This window comes from Gopherus flavomarginatus, chromosome 4, assembly GCF_025201925.1.
Source record: "Gopherus flavomarginatus isolate rGopFla2 chromosome 4, rGopFla2.mat.asm, whole genome shotgun sequence".
In the NCBI taxonomy this organism is placed as follows: Eukaryota; Metazoa; Chordata; order Testudines; family Testudinidae; genus Gopherus; species Gopherus flavomarginatus.
This window is the reverse complement of record NC_066620.1, coordinates 106,037,892-106,060,417: the sequence shown is the minus strand read 5'-3', so window position 1 is coordinate 106,060,417 and position 22,526 is coordinate 106,037,892. Positions and strand designations below refer to the sequence as shown.

At 41.9% G+C, this 22,526-nt stretch overlaps 1 protein-coding gene across 9 annotated transcripts in view; it reads right to left on the bottom strand.

The window, feature by feature from the left end:
- Positions 1 to 13,388: 13,388 nt before the first annotated feature.
- The window catches only part of SHPRH (SNF2 histone linker PHD RING helicase), a 1,098,091-nt gene continuing 1,088,953 nt past the window's right edge, over positions 13,389 to 22,526 (bottom strand). For all 9 annotated transcript variants that reach the window (XM_050949418.1, XM_050949417.1, XM_050949412.1 and 6 more), the window contains one exon: positions 13,389 to 21,412. In XM_050949418.1, the coding sequence (XP_050805375.1) occupies positions 21,316 to 21,412 (97 nt within the window). In that variant the 3' untranslated portion in view covers positions 13,389 to 21,315. The remainder of the gene's footprint in view (positions 21,413 to 22,526) is intronic.

Sequence of the window (22,526 nt, the reverse complement as noted above, 5' to 3'; positions counted from 1 at the left end):
GCATTATATGTGTGGTTTTGCATGCCATATGGTACAAGGCATAGACAAGTTGAACATCTATTAGTTTTATTTTTAAGACAAAATTCTCCTCTTTAGGCCACACTATGATTCTCTTATCCAACATGCAGATTTCTTTTGTATATTCTGCGTTGTTCTAGGTACAGAATCAGTATAGAATACGTTTTAGAGAGCCATACTTTAAATTGGATAGGAACATTTTGCTTTTAGTGTTAGTGTAATATACATTCCTTTTGGAAAAATAACCTGTCATTTGTAGAGACACTTACATAGTACACATTTTGTTGTGCATTCATGCCAGTCTTTGTATTATACTGGAGAAACTTTAGAATGCAAATTATTAATGCAACAGATAGTAATGTCCCAGTGAGTCAAAGCTTACTTTGGAACCTTTAATCCATGGTTTCTGGTTGTCATGTAAATTGTCATGTCTCTATCAAAACCTATCATGTTAAGACCTAATTTAGCAATTCCCTCATTCACAGATCACTGGACCAATAAGCCACAAAGGTCATGTCAGAGTTCTTAAGGATCATTTAAATAATAAACCAACACAACTCCTTTCTCTCTGGTACTAAAAGGGATACAACAAATCTTTTATACATGATGGCAAAAGACCTTCCACACTACAACATTTCTATTATTTTTGTTTTTCTTTAACAGAACCAATTTTTTTAAATTATACAGTAAATTTTCTGTGGGCTTGAGAAATTTTCTTCCTGGATTGATTTTCAGGGACAAAAGTTCTCTTTTTCCTCTCTTTCACACACACTTCTTAATATATTAAATAATACATTAAAATAATAATAATGGACTAAATCCTGAAGTTCTTACTCAGGAAAAATTCCAGTTGACTTAAATGGGAGTTTGCCCAGGAACTAGGCATTGGCTTACACTGAGCCGAGATGTTTGTTCATGCTGTTTAATGCAAGACCAGTGATCAATAAAAGTTACCATCATCTATAATTAGACCAGGGATAAGAACCTTGATTTATGTACAACAGACATGTTAAGATGAGTCTGAAAAGCTAATGTTCCAGCTGGTTCTGACCCAAGAGAGAAATGAGGAGGAAGAGTGGCCTTGGGTTTTGCTACTGACTCTAAATTTGGAATTGCGTGCTTATGCACAAATCTCAGGATGGAATTTATATTGTAAATAGTCTATTACACCATGAAAGTGCTTTCTGAGTTTCTCTGGTTCATCACTGTGGTGATGTTGGAGGTACTAAAACTGATACTCCTTGGTGACATCAGTGTCCACCTTTGATGATGATTCGTCTGGGTTGAGTTCATAGCTACTCTGGCCACAGAGTTCTCACAGGTTGTTAATGTCTTCACCCATATAGTTGGCCACACTCTGGATCTAGTGTTTGGAATGCAGATTGCAGAGGTAACGATGACAAGCTTATTGTGGACTGATAAGGTTTGAGGTTGGGGCATTCTTAGCCCATTAGAGTGAGACATATTTTGATGGACTGCCCAAGGAGACAGCCAGAACCAAAACCATTTCAGAAGGCTCTGAGGAAGTGTACTCTTACCTAATGGCTTCTTGGCACTGCTGGTGGGGTGGCTTTTATGAATATCTTTGTCCATGATTATTGATACAGTGACTCTTAAACACTTCCCTCTCATAGCTCACTGCGGTCCAGGTGATGCAAGAAGGAAGACAGTTATGGTGCTAGTGGTAGAAGTCCTGATCTGAGTTTAACTGATTGTGACATAAAGATTATGAAGTCTTACGCCCGGCTGTATGGGAATCAGTGAAAGGTTTCTTTGCTGCTTTTAGTGCATATTTGAAGTCATAACCAGCAAGTGATAAAGAACTTGATTAATCCAGGAGACCTCTACGTGGTTACAGAATTTACTTTTTTCTCGCAATGATGAATATTTAAGTTACTTTGTGAGTAAAAATCAGAATGGAGCTTGCTGTGTCCATGCAGTCAGAGGAGTTAGGGAACACACACTCAGTCAGTTTCTACCAGTGTTACTTGCTAGGATTTTGGAGATGGATGGAGGACTTCAAGCCACTATCTGTGAACTAGATGCACGTCCCACCTGGCTGGCTAAGGCCAGCAGGAGAGATAGTGACTCAGTTTGGTGGACACTGTCAACTGACAATCTTGTTGACTATAGACTGGCATTAATTCTCCCATCTTTAGGAAAGATGATTGAGGTGGTGGTTGCAGAGCAGGTATGGAAATATTTGATGTCTTCGTATTCCCTTGCTCCTGCTCAATCTGTATTTAGACTTGGGTATGGGACAGAAACTGCTGTATTAGCACTTGTTGATGATTGGCTGCTCCTGGCTGTGGATGAAGACAATGAGCCTGACCAGAGTTGGTGTAAGTCAGTGCCACCAGCTGAAGGTATGAACCAACAATGCCCTAGTTAGATTTGCCAGTTGCTTTTGGTATGGCTAATCACACAGTGTTGCTTACAAAGATGCAGTCCTCAGTGGGAGTGGATGCCTTGAACTCCTCCTGTGGAAGTGTGCAGAGAATGATTATGGGCAATTATTCATCCATCTCAGTGGCTCTCTCATGTGAGGCAGTACAGCCATAATTCCCAACATTCCATTTAGCAATATGGGAAGGACAGGGTGAGTCACGATCCTCAGGATGAAAACTCCTCTGCTAGAGAAGGAATCTACTCTCTCACTCCTCCTTCAGTGTATGTATAAAGCCACCAGGCAGGTTAGTATGGAAATACTGATTATGGTGTCTATAGCATGCAGACGATCCCCAGCTATGTATCCTCGTTATGGTCAGTCCTGCTGGTGAAGTGGAACAGTTGACCTAATGCTACTGGAGATTGTGGCTTGGATGAGGACTAAGTGCCTCAGGCCTGGTCTACACTACGCTGTTAAACCGATTTTAACAGTGTTAAATCGATTTAACACTGCACCCGTCCACACTACACTGCTCTTTATATCAATTTAAAGGGCTCTTAAAATCGATTTCTGTACTCCTACAAAACGAGAGGAGTAACGCTAAAATCGATATTACTATATTGGATTAGGGTTAGTGTGGACGCAAATCGACGTTATTGGCCTCATTATTTTACAGTAGCTACCCACAGTGCACCGCTCCAGAAATCGACGCTAGCCTCGGACCATGGACGCACACCACCGAATTAATGTGCCTAGTGTGGACGCGCACAATCGACTTTATAATATCTGTTTTATAAAATCGGTTTAAGCTAATTCGAATTTATCCTGTAGTGTAGACGTAGCCTCAGGCTGTTTCAGGTAAAACAGAGATAACTTTGCTAGGGCTGGAGCAAGCAATAGAAAAAAATAGAATTTTCACTATCATCATCCTTCACTGAAGTTTTGTGTACTTGTGAATCAGATGTACAACATAGACTGAAGCCTGCTGCTGGATACCCAGGTAGCAGTCACGTCAATAAGGGCACTCTCTCATTTGCACTAGATAAGGTGAGAGAAACATTATATTTAGGATGAGGCCTTTGTAATTGTCTGTCCCAGCCTTTCTTACCTGTGTGTTTGAAAGGATACAGGAAGAATTATTTGCTAAGCTTGTAGAGGGGCTGTCAAGACAGTCTCTGCTCTCATTTAGCATGCTTGCAGTTGAGTCACTCCTCTTATACAAACTACCAATTCATGTCAGCTGCAGCTAGTTTATTCCACCTCAGTACAAACATTTAATTCTGTCTGCCAGTTAAGGCTGGCACAATAAGCTACAAATATTTTTTCCATATTGCAGACAGCGAGTCCTTCGAGTTTTATGAGCAGTTCTTGCTTCAGTTGAAGCTGCTCATGAGTAACCTTTTGAGCTAATTGTCTTCCAAAATGTCACAGTGGTTATTGGTTTTTAATTTACATTCTGGAATGACTCATTAGCTGTGGGTACTTTCCACAGGCAGCTGATATTTATGAGGGGTCTAATTTCTGTATATAGTTGCTACCAGAGAGCATATCTAATTTAGAATAGCTCCTATTTCCAACAAGCTGAAGCAGGCGGGGGGGGGGGGGGAGGGGGAGGATAAAGAGATCCGAGAAGCAGTTCTCCTTTCCTCCCCCCTTTCCAATAAACTGTCTCCTTTAGTCTCCATTTCTTAGCATCTCAGTTAGTGTTCCTTTTGGACTGACGCCTAAGACTGCTTGCAGGAGCCAAAGTATCAAACCATATATGTCCATGGTTTAGCAAAACGTAAGGCTGGGATTTTCAAAGGAGCCCATGGGCGTTAGGTGCCCAACACCCATTGAAATCTTAGGTAAAGTTAAAAGGAATTAGAAAATAAATGTGAAAACAGAATTATCAAAACTTGACTCCTGCTTCATGTAAGGATCAAAGAAGACTGTTTCTCTCCCTGGCTGTGATATGTTTTCACAGGGAAACACTGGGAGAAGGGATGTCCTGAGCCACAGCAATCCTCTTGTAAAAGAAACTTGTGCATGTTCTCATACTTCATACTTTTGTAGCAGCTTCCAACTGAGGACCTGAAAGTACTCTGAGCTAAGTCTCAACATGCCTGTAACTGGGCTGGGCACCTTCAGTTCGCCCCCTCATGTCCTGTGCTCATGCTACAAACAGCCTGCCTAAGTACCCTGGACTGTTCAACACTTTTATCCATTCCTGTTCCTTCTTTATTAAATTAACAGACATTCAAAATAAAATTTTCCAGGCTATCCAAAAATAAATGGTTTTCTCTTCCTCCTCTCAGGCCTTCCTGCCCAGGGCCTTCCCTGCTTCAGAAAACTACTCCCAGCCCCTGCCTGGCTGGAGTTTCAGTCCTAACTTCCAGGACTCTTCACTAGAGCCTGCTTGTGCCTAGCAGTCTGCAATTCCTGAGCATTCCCCCCTCCTTTGCAGCCTCTTTTGTTTTCAGTTGCTGTTGTATGGAAATAGAGTCATGGTTTGCTGCAAACCAAGGGCATAGCGTTTTCGGGGGGTATTCCATGGGCCTTTGCTTCACTGGGATTGTTTTTGTTGTGAATAGTGAGAAGCCAGGTGGGTTCAATTAAAAAAAAAAGTTTCCACTGTCTCCACCCCATACTTCCTTTCCAGGCAACCTTGTACTATTTTAAAATGGCTGTCCTCCAGCATGGACCCAGCAATTCTTCACATCTCTATGGTGAGAAGTGCAAGTACACACAGGCTGCTTGGACTGTATTACAGCCCTCAGAGCCAGATGAATTCTGCATTGGACTTTACCCCTTACACCACTGAGCAGATGATAAAGGAGCAGGACAATGTTCTACAGAAGCAGCTCTTAGGGCAGCAGGAGGACACTCTGCAGTGGTGGTGACAGCCGGATGAGGAGGGAGGACAGGATGATATGGAGCTGCTGGAACAAGATTCTGATATGTGTTCCTGGATCACCTACACAGCATTCAGCATCGTTGCTGGGCCTGGGAAACCAGTGTGAATTAGTGGGAGAGGATCATTCTGCAGACCTGGGATGACCTGCAGAGGTGAGAGAACTTCAGGATGGAGACAGGTACCTTTATTGAGATCTGTGCAGAACTGACCTTGGAGTTTCAGCAACAACGTACAACATGTGGGGTCCCATACCCATGGAGAAACAGGTCGCCATTGCCATCTGGAAGCTGGCCACTCCAGAATGTTACCAAGCTGTAGCCAACCAATTCGGCCTGGGGAGCTCAACTGTTGGGGCCATTCTGATGCTGGCTGCTTTGCCATTGGTTAGATGCTGTCTAACCAGATCATGAAGCTGGGTAATGCTCAGATTATTGATGACTTTGCATGCATAGGGAGCCCAAACTGTACTGAGGCAACTGATGTAACCCATGTGCCTATCATTTACCACCCCCGTCCCCTGCCGCCCCACTAAGATGCTGAATTTACCTACAGAAAGGGGTAGTTCTCCATGGTGCTCCAAGGACTAATTGACCACTGAAAGAGGTTTACAGACATAAATGCAATGAGATCAAGGAGGACTCATAATGCAAGAATCTTTCAGAACTCAGTTCTATTTAGAGATATGGAGAAAGGACTGTCCGCCCCCTGGACCACAGTGGTTCATAAGGTTATTCTGGGAGACCCGGCTTATGATGCCCAGGCTAATGAAGCCATACACAGGCCGCTTACACAGACAGAAGGAACATTTTAACTTTCGGCTGAGTAGCTGCAGAATGGTAGTTGAATGTGTATTGAGCAGTTTGAAAGGCAGATGGTGCCGTTTTTTGAATCGTTTGGAAGCAGCAACAAAAATGTTCCAACCATTATAATTGTATGTTGTACTTTTCACTATGCTTGTGAGAGGAGGGGGAAAGCTTTACTGATGGGTCAGAGGTTGAGGTGCCGAGACTTGCTTGGAGATTCAAGCAGCTGGCAAGGCATCCCACAGAGAACACACACATCTGTGTGACTGCAATCAGGAATGCCAACTGTTTGTATTTTGAGTGTGATGCCCAAACATGTTAGACCATGTTGGGATGCACATATTGCAAGCACTGGGGTATTGCATGTAGGTGGTTGGCGTTTTATCTTTCCCTAACTGCTTTTGTAAAACATTCCAGCTTTATTTAAACAATTGTCTGTGTTAAATGCACTGACAACTCTCAATGGACGTACTGTGAACAGTTTTATTGTGAAACAACAATAAAAAACAATGAGCAAGTTTTAATAAAGGCAATGGAAAAATAATATATTTGTGTTTGGAAATACATTTAACAAACTGATCTTCTGAAGTAACCACCTATATACAACACTTGAATTACTCCCACAGTGCGAACACAATTCAAAGTGCAGCAGTCACAATATTCCAAGTATAACCAAATGGGGGATGAGGAGGGAGAGAGGGAAAGGGAGTTAAGGGCCAGCATAGTCCTTGCCTCCAGCTCCTCTTGTCCACATAGGTTCTGGGGTTGAGCGCCACAGTTCAAAATTCTCAGGGCTCAAAAGGGCTGGACTCCCAGTTGCAGATGTTCTTGGTGGCCAGAGGTTGAAGCTGGGAACACTGCTAATGGAATACAGATGTTAGGAGTTGCTGCTGGTCCCAGTAGCCACCATTCTTCAAGGGCTGAAGGAGATGGCTGGAACCCAAATTATGGGACTGCGGGGCCTGCTGGCCTAGCTGAATCACGTTTTGCCAGAGGACATTCTGACTCGGGATAGCATCCATGAACTGCCTCAGCATCTGTCTTTAACCATGCTCTCCTTCACTTGGGACAGCTGCATTTTTTAATCCCTCTGGATCCTCGTGTATAGTCTCCACCTCTCAGCCAGCCTGGTTTTCCTCTATGACTCTGCCATGAGTTCAGCAAACATCTCATCCCGAGTCCTCCTTTTCCCCTCCCTCAGGTTGGCTAGCCTGTTAGCATTAGATAGAGGCCCTTCCTTGGCAGTCTGTCGCAGGTGCTGTGACTGTAGGGAAAAAAAACAGTTGCTTATTGTTCATACCCCAGAGAAGTCATGACAGCTTTTATTCATATGGATATGCTCCTTGAGACTCTTCCCATTCTTGGGGGCACCTCCGCTATGGTAAGTGGTCTGTATGTACAGAGGGTGCTGGGTGCATTTGCACTTCAGTCTACTGTGTCTGCTTTCATGCTGGTAGGGGTGGCTTGATTGGAGCTACATTCCAGATTTATTTTTGCAGTTTTGTTTGTTCTATGGCATTGGAGGTGTAAAGACGGGGCTACGCAGGGGGCAAGCTGAGAAGTAATCCCTTCTATATCCCCTTTAGGCCATCCTGACTCTTGGTGACATTTCACAGAGATGGATGATCCGGAGGCAAAGACTGGTCTTATTCAAAAAGGCAAAAGGGAGACCAGCAAGATATGCTGTGAAGTTAGTCACCAAGGTTTTCACCCCACAAAAGCGCTGCAGGAGTGGAAAGGGCTTGCAGGCTAGTTCTGCTAGATCTCCCCTGCAGACATGGAGAAACTGCTGGGGAAAATAGAGTCATGCAATCATTGTCAGCCAGAATGCATGTTATGGGGGATTTGTACTTCAGTGGGCAGCAGCATTGTTTGTGCGTTGAGCAGACATGCAATGTGCACTTATACCTAAGGCTACGATTATGTCATGGAGATCACAGAATCTGCAGCCCCGCCCCCACAGCTCACAGCCCCTCCCCTGGTGGGGGAACCCCCACAGCTGCCTTGTTATGATGGGGGGTCCCTGCAGCTACCAACTGCGCAGGGGCAAGGGAACTTTGCAGAAGCCCAGCCCTGCAGGCAGTGGGACCCCAGAGCTCCCATACACCATAGGGCCAGGGAACCCAGGAGCCCCAGCAGCAGTGGGTGCTGGAGCTGCCTACCGCTTTTTCCAGGATATTTTTAGTGAAAGTCAGGGACAGGTCATGGGCTGTGAATTTTTGGTTATTGCTCGTGACCTATCCATGACTTTCACTAAAAATATCCATGACAAACTTAGCCTTACTCATACCTTATGTAACCTGTGCAAATGAACCACATTTCCTCTTCCTGTAAGCACTGTGAATTCTGCACAAATTAATGCTTTCGGTATTCGAATCTGCTCGAGGTGGGTGGGGGGTTAAGGGAGCAGGACTGAGACTGCACCATGCTGGTGGGTGCCATTTTGAAGCAGCACAAAGGAGGGTTTGGGGGAAGGCAGGGACTGGAACCTCACATCTGCCGATAATAATAATAATAATAATAAATTTCAATGATAGATACTTACATGCTGAAGTTTCCTTCATAGGATTGGACTGTTCAGATCAGGCCTGGCTTTCTGGCTGGGACTTGGGTTCAGCCTATTCAGGGCAGGAATCGGTCCATGGCAGGAGGTCAGGCAAGGGGCTGGCTTTCCAGCAGCTGTCGTCAGGGTCCTGACTCCCAAAAAGATCTTGGGAGGTGGAGGGGGGGTTGAGACAGCTCCGCTCCGGCATCTTCCTGCTTATCCTCTGATGGATTGAGCCCATCGTCCTTGGAGGGTGGGCGGGGGATTGTGCAAAAAATGGTACATAGCGATTGTGTGCACATGAATGAAAGGCTAAACCAATTCAAAGGGAACACTGTTCATTTTGCAAGAGGACTCCAGAGTTCCGAACAAATGTGGTGCCAGTATGCAGTGATATGTCGCATCATGTGTACGCAAGCATCTTCAGTAGGTGTAAGTACAGAGAAACTCCAAAACACCAGATTTACACTGGAGTGACTGATGGCAAAAGATGTCCCAAAGCATTTAAACTTTTCCCAAGCCATCTGCTTCCTTAGAGAAATCTTTTTAGGAATAGTCCCCTCTGTGCCCTTATTTTTGACCTCGTGCTCAAGCTGTTGCTTCTATTCAGCTTCCGCCTCCAGCTGGGTCAGATGTCAGGTTGTTTCCCCTGTGAATATCTAGCAGCACTTGCCTTATTAACACCCAGCATTCCAAGTTCAGGTTATTTTAAATTAAGAGCAGGTTTATTTGACAAAGTGAGGCTCAACAAATGAAAACTAAACAGAATAAAAACCATGACTAGGCTATTCCTGTGCACAAGTGCAGTGAACAGGCCAGATATTGTAGTTACAATTTATTAAGCTTTTTAATCCTGTTTAAAGCTTGCTTATTCCTCCTATCAGCAGCATTCTGTTGGGTGCATCATCTTTGTCAACTTCCTATCAGATCTTCTTGGAAGAAGACCTGTAGAACCCATTGTTTACATAAGTAGTTGGAGCTTTCTTTTTCAGGTTCAACCGTCTTCATGAACAGGTTTAACTGTTTATCATCTGTTTCTCTCAGAAGTCAATATGCAAGTAACAATTATACTTCGTATATTTTCAGCATTTTTGGTTATGTTTATTATCCTTTGATATAAAATCATCTCCTTCTCCTGTGTGTTTGCATATTGAGTAGATCAGAGAGTATCAACCCATTAAAAAGATCTAGTCAAATGTGTTAACAGCATTGCTCCCCTCTCTAAAGAAGTACTATTCTCCAGGTTGTTGCTTGAGCCAGTGTTTTCTCTACTTTTAGAGGAAATTTCATTAGTAATTGACTAGCTTCCTCAGCTCAAGAAGTCTTATAACCATTTTAAAATGAGTAAACTGAGGAACAGCTTGTGAGATTTACTGAAAGTCACAGTGAGCTGTGGAGAGTTGGACCCACAAGCTCTGACTATTGTTCTATACTTTGACTAATACACTCCTCCTGAGGTTAAAGAGAGAGCCCAGATTGGCTTGTCTTCTTGGTTACTTCTAGCTAGGATCTAGTAAAAACAGCAGCATCTACCAAATATCCTGTCTATATTACACCACATTTTCATCAAGTCCTAAGTAAAAGTGAATATTACAAGAAAACAATAATTTTAGTCCAATTCTGCTTTCCTTGCCTCAGTTGTACATAGACATAACTCTACTGGGTCTGATACCACTTTCATCAATATACAGCTGAGTAATTCTACTGAAGTCAATATTATTTTAAAACTAGTGTGTGGTGGATCTGGCCCATTGACTTCACCTGAGTTACTTTTTACTGCGCACTGGTGTATTTAAGGCAGAATCATCCCATTGTTTCAGTGTTCCCTGGGTTTGTCTGGAAAAAGCCAGAGTCTGGCTGGTGCCAGTTTGTCAGCAAACCAGCCAGCAAAAAAGCTGATTTACGACAGGAATAAGGGGTGCCAGGAAGCAGTGTGAGCAACAGCAAGTGATGAATGGGCCCAAGACTGACTGTGCTAACATCCTCACTTGACAGATTCTACAGATACAGGTTTGTTTGCTGCTGCCTACAACAAACGCATGTAGGAGACATCATAATCTAATGGATGGGGTGCTGGACTGAACCTCAGAAAGCCTGGGTACTATTCTCGGTTTTGCCATTGAGTGACTTTTGGGAAGTCGCTTGTCTGTGTCCCTTCCCGTTCTTTGTCCTGTCTGTAAGCTCTTCTGTCTCATTGTGGGACTGACCACAGCCCATTGAATCCAATGAAAAGTCTCCCATTAACTTCAGTAGACTTTGGATCAGACTCTATGTGTTTGTACAGCTTCCAGCGCAGTGGGGGGGGGGGGCTGATCTCTTTTGGGGTTTCTAGGTGTGATTATGATACAAATAAGAAAAAATAATAATTATACACATTCCTTATTTACAATATCTTCTCTTTCAGGTGGTTTGCTTTTTCAAACATTTTACCAACTATTTTTTCTGCTGTGGAACTAGCACCCCCGGCTCAAGTTAATGGTAAGCGTAACCAATTGAATAACTTTGTCGATTCAGTTTTTCACAGCTATACAGTTTCCTGAAACAGTCATGCCTGAACTGCTAGTCAGCGATAGACTCAAGGAGTTGACTTCTCCAGACGTAATCTAGAAAATGCTTATTTTCTATACCCTGGGATTGATGAGAGGTGATTGATAGCCACAAAAGCAGGTGTACACTACAGTTTAGCAGGTGAGCCAGGAGAACAATCCCACTCTCTCAGTTCCATAGAACTGGAGGCCTCAAAATGAAGGATGGGAAGAGAGCAAATCTGGCCAGGTGACTTACTTGCAGAATGGAGCTGGATTTAGGTTCAGTTCCAGCTGAATACAATGAGCAGTGATATATTAATAGGAAACCAGTTGAAATAAAAAGCTAAACACTCCTTCAAGTAATCAGGTGTCACTCCCTCCCTTGGACTGAAATGTCATAAACCTACCAGCAGGAGCCCAGGAAATCTTGCAGGGTAAATAAGACTGGAATTTCTAAGTTAAAAAACAAGCAGGGGAAAAAAAATCCTTTCAGACCTTCTCTATACATTAGAAAGCAGCAAGAGGGTACAAGATCATTATACCCCCTTGCCATTTTTACAGGTCCCTTTTAACATGTTTTATAATACAGACATTTCAGTCTGAATACCAGGAGATGTTTACATGCAGTTTACTCAAAGAGCAATCCCATTCATTGAAACTGCTTAACGATGTGTAGCACAGGTTACATCTGTCAGACACCTCTGCGACATGCTGTCTAAAGAAAAGGATTAGGAATGCAGCATTGCTTAACAACTAGCTTATCGGAATGTTCCTGAGTGATTTCCCCAATGGCTTAGCAAAAAATAATGAATATTTCACAACAGTTAAAAAAGAGAAGGAAAAATGTTTTCATAAATATCATAATATATGCTGTTATTTCAGTTCCCAGGTAATTCAGAACAAAGTTAGCATTTCAAAAAAGAGAGATTAAGAGAGAAATTTTAAAGAGACAATCAACACATTTAATGCCAAAATGCGATTTCAAAATAAAAGGCTGCTGACAAAGACGTGTAATTCTTCAGGGACCAAAGGCACAATATGCTTCCTGTTGTGTTAAGGTACTGATAAGTTATCAGAGAGGAAAAATATATTGCACAATAAAATGAGAGGTAAGGCAGCTTGGGACGAGGCTAAATGATACATCAGTTTTGGAGTATGACAGGGAAAAAACAGATTTTTTTTTGCATATATTCCTTTCTTTAATTTCTTTAAAAATCTCTTCACAGTAGCCTGCTAGTGTATAAGATAATTAGTTCCACTTTTCTCTTAGCAAAACAATTCAGTTACTCCCTCTCTCCATTCTGAGATGCTATCATTAAATTACAATATAAGGAATCCAACAATTTGTGAGTATCTGACTCGTGCTATTTTAAAATACGTTTATTTATACACAGAAGAATGCATATGCTAGCTCAACATTGATGTCCCAAACTAAGTAAACATACACAGCAACAGAATAGTAGCAATTGCAGTTCAAACAAAGCTCCATGTCAGGATTAATTTAAAGCTTAATTGTAAACGTGCAATGCTTACACGTATCAACCGATCACATAAGTAAATGCTAGTACAACTAACTGTTACATTTATTTAGATTTAAAATAATAAAAAGATGCCTATCCAAGGCTCGAGATGCCCTAGCATTATTAATAAAACAATAAAGTCTTATATGAAAGTAATTCAGGTGCAAGCCAGAAAAAAAAAAGGTTTCTAAATACTATCATCTCAGTTAAAATCAATTGCATCTACACCTACCACATACCAGCATGATGCTTAGTGTGTGTGATTTGAAAAGCATGCCATATTCTGTGCACACAGAGCTTGATTCTGATCTCACATTGGTTTAAAGCCAAAGTAGTTACTCCAGTGTGAGTGCAGAACTGGGCCCATGCTTGTTCAGAATTCCCAATGGAAATGCTTTTCGTGTGTGTGAATTAATGGCAACATTTTTTTTTAAAAACAACTCACCCTCCCCGATGTCAGTGTCATTTGCTGAAGTTAAAGAAGTCAGCAGACAAACGGTCAGGAAAACAGCAAAGAGCATCTTACATACAACAGTCAGAACTGGAGATCCCTCAACCTGCTCAAAGTCAGGAAACTCCTAGTATCTCTTGCCCTTTCAGTTGGCTCGAATAACTAGCTCAATGGGGGGTGAGTTTCCTCAGGACTTTTACATTGTGGGTAGGGAGTTTTTTTTTTTTTTTTAAAAAAAAAAGCTCTTCACAGAAATGACCACCTCTCAGCTAACGGCTGAATGGGGTCCTGTGCTCAACAATGGGATTCCTAACGAGCACAGAGATAGTCAGTGGAGACCAAGATCACTCACAAACCAATTTCTACCTAGTTTAGTACTGAATTCCTCCAAGACAGAACACCCACCCACCCACCACACACACACGCATTTTTGTCATGTACTATAGCAGCAGTATAGCTCATTCTTTATTAGGCAGGACTCTAACCTCAATCACTGCATTTATTGCTTTGGTGTTTTATATCCTTGCATTTTGCTTTGCAGACTGTTAATGGGAGCTGTAAATGGCACCAATCCTTGTTGGAAACACGTAACAAAGGAGTCCAAAGCATTTTGTGCTATCTCCCCTTCCCCCCAAAAATATAATGATCATTGGTAGAAAGGTAATTTTTTGATGAAGGAAATTTTTTTTTTTTTAAATCATAGTTTCAAGATTCCTACTAAGAATGTGTATGAAAGAACAAAGGTCACATGGCCACCAGTTACTAGAGTTGAAATATTTATGATACAGTCCTGTTGTGAGCTACAAAGGGAGCCAGAATCCCACTCTGCAGCCTGTAAGCTCCTGTACAGTGGAATTGTAGTTATTCTATGCTTTTTAGGCCTTGTGCTGACACGAAAGTTTGCAAGGTGCAAGATTTCATTGTATGGGGGACAGTTGTGAAGTTTGCGGCCTCATCCCATCAAGATGTCTGTACAGTCACTGCAGAGAATGACTTGTAAGTCTAATGCATCTGTTTTAAGGACAAAGTCTATACTTTTATTTTGGGGTGCTGTACATTTGTACTGCATGGTTTTGAGCTATTACACACACAAATCTGCGGTTTGGGTTTGGCCAACAAGTGCCAGAGTAGTTATCACATGCATTGTTAAAGTACTCGTCACTGAGGCAAACCTATGGAAAAGGGGTCACTTTCCTCAACAGCTGCAAAGCCCTTTACATTTCCAGTAATTCTGTTTGTTTCCACTAAGAAAATAACTGTAGTCTTGATTATAAATGCAAGTAAAATATGGCTTGATAAACATTCTGCTTTTTATGATCCCTATTGTCAATGAATGTGTTACATATGAAAGATACATTATCCTTTTCCTATTCATTGCTCATAGCTGAGGGCTGGATCATTCTTACCATGGAAGAGGACCTTGGGGGAGGAAATTGCTACAAGGATCCAATGGTCCTCTTCCATTGTTCTATCAAGAGTGGGTTCTGCCCTCCATCAGGGTAGGCCACAGGACCAGCCCTGAACCTGACAGATGACCAGGAACCTGTAGGAGGCCCCATCTCTCTTCATTGGCTGAATGGGGCTCTCCTGGTTTGTTACCAGCTGCAGGGTTTCCTCCCTGTTACAGCTGCTTCCACACCCAAGGAGTTGGAAGGGTTCTGTAGAAATGGCAATACAACTCCAAGCTATGTTTTAAGTTTTTCTGGGACTCACCAAGAGACTGAGAGGGAACAACATGCATTCCCTCAGCTGACCCATTTTCCTTTCTCTCTCTCCTGATGTGGAACAGATCTACAACATGCTCCCCCTGGAGTCTGGAGGACAGTGCCACAAAGGCAGCTAATGATCTTCCTTTTGATCTTGGAGCAGGTCATCTACACAAAAGAACCCCTAAGTGCACAGAGCTGGGAGGCTGGTATCACGAAATGTCAAGGACAAATCCTACACTCTTTACTCAGGTTAAATCCCCATTGACTAAAGAGTGCAGGATTTGATCTGATGTTAGGAAACCATTGCAGAGAAAAGCTACTTGCTGTGCACCTGCAGCCGTCATCTTAAGCTTTCTTTCAGTGGTGTTGGAAGTAGCTAGAAGATATTATGACTGGAATAATGATCCTCTCCCTGCACGCACTGCAGCTGCATACAAGCTGGTAAAGTAATAGTGTATGCCTGATTTAAGTGGGAAGAGGAAGAATTAAACCCCTTATTTGCCTTTCCTCTAGGCAAACTTCCTCCTTTTGTGACCAGGAATTGGCCCCCCGTTCATGTACATGAGTCTGAAAGCTCTCTCTGGGCAAAGACTTTGCATTCACATTAGCTAAGTTATCAAGCTGATGAAGAAAAAGCTGTTCCCAAGAACCATGGCTCCAGTTCAGTGTTGTCTCCATCAAATCCAAGCTACTGCTGGATTTAAGTACAATCCCCTTTGTCTCACACATCAGATTCATTAGATCTATATATCACTATTTGTCCACTGTACTCACGTCTGGACTGAAAATACTAATTTAGCTCCCAACACAATTTAACAGGCGGTACAAACAAAACCCCACAACCAAAGAAGGAGCAAGAAAGATGTCAGCCTAGTTGCCTTTATGTTGCATCCTTTCCCCCTCTTTCCTCAGCTGCAGCTTCTTTTGGTTACAAACTTGTCTTGTGTGTGCCCAAACACCTTACACAGCAATGGCACAGTATCAGTCATTGTAATTATTAAGATAATATTATGCAAGATGTGGGAAAGGGACATGTCAATCAGTTATACACAGTTGTATGCGTTAATATGTATATGCTTGTGCAAGGTGAACTATACAGGAAGGGCTCAGGGTTAAAGTGGTGGGGGAGGGAATGTATGTATCTTGGTATTTTTAAGTGTCTAGCACTTGAATACCTAAATAAAATAAACTATAACGATGTCTCAAGTGACTAAGGAAAATTTAATTTTGATGGAAATGTTTGTTCTTATCTCTTTTTAAAAACAGAAACTTCATTTAAGCTGCTTGATGGGGCCAAGTCCATTCCTCTACTTTTTTGAAGCATCCAATATAGTGGCAGATGTCACACATTGCTAGACCTTTGTGGTCACAACTTAAACACAGAAATGTGGGGCTGCAAGAGACCGCGAGAGGTCCTTAAGACCAAATAAACCTAGACCACGCATAGGCGCCGACTTCCCCTCTGCCTGATGGGTGCTCTACCCAGCCCAGCCCCACTCCTGTCCCTTCCCGCTTCTGTACTGCCCCACCCTGCCTTTTCCCACCACAGCCCCCCACCCCCATTCCACTCTCTTCCCCCAGGTCCCAGTCCCTACCTCTTCTCTGCCTCCTCCCCCTCCCTCCTGGCAAGTCCTAAGTACAACCAAACAGCTGTTAGGGGGTGGGCATGAAGCACTGGGAGGGAGGGGAGGAGCAGGACGCAGTGCGGGAGGAGGCAGCAAGGAGAGGGAGCTTGGCTGCTGGGGAGTGCAGAGCACCTGCTAATTTTTCCCCATGAGTGCTCCAGCCCCAGAGCACCTATGGAGCTGGTGCCTATGATACCACTCCTACAGATGTTTGTCCATCTGCTATTAAAAACCTCCAACAAGAGGGATTCCACAACCTCCCTTGGAAGCTTATTCTAGAGCTTAACTACTCTTCTAGTAAGAAAATGTTTCCTAATATGTAAGCTAAACCTCCCTTGCTACAGATAAAGTGCATTATTTCTTGTCCTACCTTCAATGGACCCAGAAAACAACTGACCACAATCCTCTTTAGAGCAGTCCTTAGCATATTTGAACAAAATGTTGATTTCCCCTTAGTCATCTTTTCTCAAGACTAAACCTGCCCCATTTTTTAAAATTTTTCCTCATAGGTCAGGTTTTCTAAACCTTTTATCATGTTGATGCTCTCCTTTGGACTATACTTTGTCCACATCTTTCCTAAAGTGTGGCACCCAGAACTGGACACTGTACTACATCTGAGACCTCACCAGTGCCAAACAGAGCAGGACAAATTGCCTTCTGTATCTTCAATACAACACTCCTGGTACTGAACCCCAGAATATTACCCTTTTTCACATCTGCATCACATTGTGGACTCATTCAATTTGTGATCTACTATAATCCCCTTTTCAGCAGTACTACCTTTGCGTAGTTATGCATCTGATTTTTCCTTCCCAAGAGAAGTACTTTGCACTTATCTTTATTGAATTTAATCTTGTTGATTTCAGACCAATTCGCCCAAATTTTCAAGGTCATTTTGAATTTGAATCCTGTCCTCCAAAGTGCTTGCATCATCTTCCAGCTTAATGTCGTCTGCAAATTTTACAGACATACTCTCCATTCCATTATCCAAATCATTAATGAAAATACTGAATAGTACCAGACCCAGGACCAACTGCCGTTGGCCCCACCAGATACACCTTCCCAGTCTGACAGTGAACCATTGATAATTACTTTTTGAGTATAATCTTTTAACCTGTTGTGTATACACCTTACAGTAACTTCATCTAAACCCCACTTCCATGATTTGCTTATGAGAATGTCACACGGGACTGGGTCAAAAGCCTAACTAAAAATCAGGATATATCAGGTTTACTGCTTCCCACCTAGGTACTAGGCCAGTAATCCTGTCAAAGAAGGAAATTAGGTTGGTTTGTCATGATAAGCTAGTTCTTTAAATAGCCTACAATGAATTTCATCAGGCCCTGCTGAATTGAATACATCTAACTTATCTAAATATTCTTTAACCTGTTCTTTCCCGATTTTAGATTGTATTCCTTCCCCCTTCTTCCCTTAATGATTTTACCTAGAAATGGGGAGACAGGGTAAGAGGTGAAGAGGATTAAACAGATTATTGCATTTCTCAGAGGATGGTGGTAGGTTTACTTCTCTGAAAGAAATGCTGATAATTTCTAGTAGCAGTGGGCACAGTTCTTAGGTGGTGTAGGACCTGTTTCACACTGGAGTTTGTTTGTCAGGACCTCAAGCTTTGAGTGTGATGGGATCAAATTCTAGAAGGAAGGGATAGCAGGTAAAGCACTCTGGTCTTGATTAAAGTAGCTTTTCTTTGCTTCTTTTACTAGATAGCATACCAGAGAAGGTCTTTGTGTTACGAATACCATCTTCATCGTAATCATCTGCCTCTAGGCCTTTACCTAACAAAGTTAGTTGATGAACTATGGTGATCTGTTTGTTGTAAAGAGAAGGCCAAGAGACAAGCAGTTGTACTGTCTTCGTAGCTCATCAGTCCTTTAGCTGTGTAGGTGGATGATTGTCTTCCTAAGGCATGCTGGAAACTTAAGCTTCAAAAGCTTTTGTGGGCAGACAGACTTTGGTGGTTCATTTCCTTAGTGGAATGAAGGTAGGACAGTTTCACAGGGATGAGATGGTGATTGGACAACGAGGTCAGGATACTTTGTGAGAATTCCAATATCCACTCCCAAGCTGACAATAAGGTCCCATTGTGTGAGTATAGAAATAGTTTCTGTGAAACCTATTGTTTCCACGTGGGTCTAAAAGCTGATGTCCTTGGTCCTCTCCATGTGCAAGCTGAAGTAACGAAGAACATGATACCATAAGCAGAACTCCTCCTCCCCCACTATAATGAGGAAGAAAAACAGCAAGAGACTTGATAAACCCAATTGGGGCCCTCACTTAGCAGACCTAACTTACAGGAGATGCATTTAGCATGAATATAGAAAATTCTGAAGTACAACTTCATGCAAAGGAAATTCCACCCTAGAACAAACATTTCAAAATAGGTCATTTTCAGCTGACATGGGTTGAGTGTCCCTTTAAATGTGGTGTTGGCAGTTGGAAAAAACTTGTACGTAAGCTGAACAAACTGGAAATGGAGTTGTGGAGACAAAATGCTATTGTTAGAGGCCATTTTTCTGACCAGAGCTACATTTTAATCTGTAGCACTCTAGATAGTTTCATTTACCCACAGAAGGCTAGGGAAGTAAGTTTGTTCTTTATTCCTTAACTACCTCTGAGTGTGTTAAATCCAACGGAAACCCTCTTCACAGTCTTGTATATAGAGTAACAACACTTGCAAGCTGTTTTGTTGCAATGCATTATGGGTACCTATGCTTTTTCCCCTCCCTCCAATGAGAAGGGGGAAAACACTGGAACTAGCAGTTATGTAGTGCTTGGGTTTTATCAAAATATAAATCAGAGACTGGGATGTGAGCAAACCTGTGAGTCTAAATGATTACTTAATAATGCAGCTGCCTCTCCATGTCTTCAGACGATATTGTTGATGCTACGTAACAAGCTGGAAATACAAAGTGCTTTGATTGAAATCCAAAATTTACTTCTGCAGTAAACAAAGAGACAAAGAAGAGACCTTATAGTCACAAAAAACTTACAGTGGGGTAACAATGGGTTAAACTTTTCTTTAAAAAATGTTTCCACTCATCTACACTCTTTAGTTCCAATAAGCTAGTTTTACAGTAGCTATTTAATAGATTGTGACTCATCTGCCCTAATGCCTTTGACCAAATACACTCATTCTTTGTAAGAGATTAAGCAAGCAAGGGGCGGGTGGGTGAGGAGTGATTTTTTTAGCCTCCTTTTTCCCAGCGTGGGATTCCCATGGTCATGTACCATAAATGAGGGCTATTCTTGTAAACATCTTACATGTCCCAGACAACCAAAAAAGGAAGAAAAACACAGTGTACTGACACAGATGCTTTGCAGAGCAGTGTGTCAGCATGTATAAAACTAAAGAAGCTCTTGTAACACTTGTATTTCAAGCAATAAGCATTCTGATTAAAATTCAGAAATAGTCAGAATCTTCTAGTTAATCATACTTTTCAGACTCTTCTGTTCACGTCCTTAGCACAATTTAAGGGAATGTAAATTTTGAGCTCAAACTTTATCACACTGTTCAGTCCATCCAAAACTTTTCTCCTCTAGTTTATCACAACATATGTATTGGAGAAAATAACAACAGTGTACTTGCTCTAAAAAGCAGCCGTATGGAGCAAAAGCCCAAATAAGAAAATTTTTTGTACATCTGCAGACAAAACAACGATCCTGGAAGAAATAATGCAGACATAGGGAGTGTTAACTTGGTGCGAGATGTTCCGAAGGGCATACGGATAGGGTTGGAAAGTATAAGATGTGAACTGCCCCATGCAGATCCTGCAGGTGTGCTCTAAAAGTTCACATTAATGTAGTCCACAAGACGGGGTACCTTTTAGACAATGCAAGCAGGGCTTGCCCCGGTGCAGTTAGAGCACAACAATGTTAGTGTGCTTTACAAATCACACCCTTCTGGTGCACTGTGCAGACAAGCCCATAGTTTCTGAAAAGAAGTGAATGGGGAAAGAGAAGAAAAGCACAGAGACACCAAATGAGTATAAAATGATGCGTAGCTTAATTTTTTTGTAAATTCTATAACAAGGGAACCCAAATACTTACAGCAAAGCAGTAAAGTAGTCATGGCTTTAAGAATTTTTAAAAATGTGTACAACTGATTCAGTTTTTTACTGTTATTTTAAGACCAATATACATATAAAAGGCATAATTTATCAAGATAACACTGCAGTAAGTGAACACGAAATCTAACTTGCAATGAAAATTCTATGGTGTTACATAATCTTCATGAATACCTAAAAAGGGCATTACGAATACCTAACTAGTTAGTAGTTTATTTTAAGTGTCATGAATAAGAGGTGCAATCCTTGAGAGTTATATGCTGAGAACTCTAGAGCCCTTTCTATGAGGGTATTCATTCTCAATAATGCTTTGGAGAGTAAAAAACTCGAGAAGCAAAATACTCTGTTCAGTTTCTGTGACTTAACTTTCCCTTCCCCCAAAGCAAAGCTTTACTCTGAGTGAAATCCTGGCCCCACTGAAGACGATGGCAAAACTTCCGTTAACTTCACTGGAGCCAAGATTTTACCCTCAAAAGTCCAGCTCAAATGTTCTTTGGAAATAAGATCCATTGTTTTGTATAGTGTGCAAAGTGCAATAGCTCTCCAGTGCTATCAGAAAACATGTGCTGAAAAGGACATAGCCACAGAATCGAATGAAAATGATTAAAAACCTTACTAATTCTAGCAATCCTAACAGAAGAAGGGTGTTCGACATCTACAGGAATTTATGACAGGTCAACTGATTTAATGCAGATGCTATTACTAAGACATGTCCCTTCTGATTTCACTGAGTCAAATCAAAAGTTGTTTCACTCAAGTTCTTCAGTTTCTTCTGTGAAAAGGTCTGCCAGATCAGCCACTGTCAACACTGAGGCTTCTGACTGTTTCATGGAAGAGCTGGTGTGGCTGTAGGGAAAATTTGCACAAGAGTTAGAGAACAGACTGTGCAATAAAGAAAGAACATGCAGTTGTAGATTGTCTAATATTTGTACTACAGTGAACATCACAAAGGAAGATGACAAGGAAGGGTATGTATACAGTGTAGTTGTAGCCGTGTTGGTTCCAAGATATTTGAAAGACAAGATGGATGAGGTATTATCTTTTATTGGACCAACTTCTAGTGGTGAGAGAGACAAGCTTTCTCCTTCAGCTCTGGGAAAAGTACTCCAAACATCACAGCTAAATGCAAAGTGGAACAGATTGTTCAACATAAGTAGTTAGTACATATTTTAAGGGATCATTTAAGGTAGAGTGGCCCTTTAACAGCTCTGCAGTGATAGGACAAAAAGAGGGGGTTAGTAGGTTACAGACCAATGATGCCTGCCTCAAATATTTACAAAACAATAGACAGACCTCAGATATCCATCCCAAACACAAAGACAAACTTATCTATTTCATCCTCACCCATAGCAATTTTACATTCAACAACACACACTTTGTCCAAACCAGCCATATGCCAACCTCTTCAGGGGCCACCTTGAAGAAGACAAATGCATCACAAAATCAATGATTTACCTCAAACACATTGATGATATTTTCATCCTCTGGATGAAACTCTGGCTTAAACTCTCTTATAGATTTCCACCACAACTTCACCAACCAATCCTAATCCATTAAACTCCCCTGGACACCACAATCAGCTTCAACAATGGATCCCTATAGACAACCATATACAAGAAAGAGATCACCACACCTACTTTCAAAGATCCAGTATCCACCCTAAACACACCATCAAATCTGTTATCTACAGTCAGGCACTCAGATACCACATACTATGCTCCCAGGAGAAAGTCTGGGATATATATTTTATTATTCAAAACTGCCTTCACTGAACAAGGACACTCCACCAGAGTAGCAGATTGAATCATGGAACAGGCCACACAAATATCCTCAGAGCCTGTTTCAATACAGAAATAAATCTCCCTCTGACTGCATGCCCTTAGTTGTCCCAGACCACCCTACACTGGAACCCATATGGGGTATCATCAAAACAGCTACAACCCATACTCAATGGGGACCC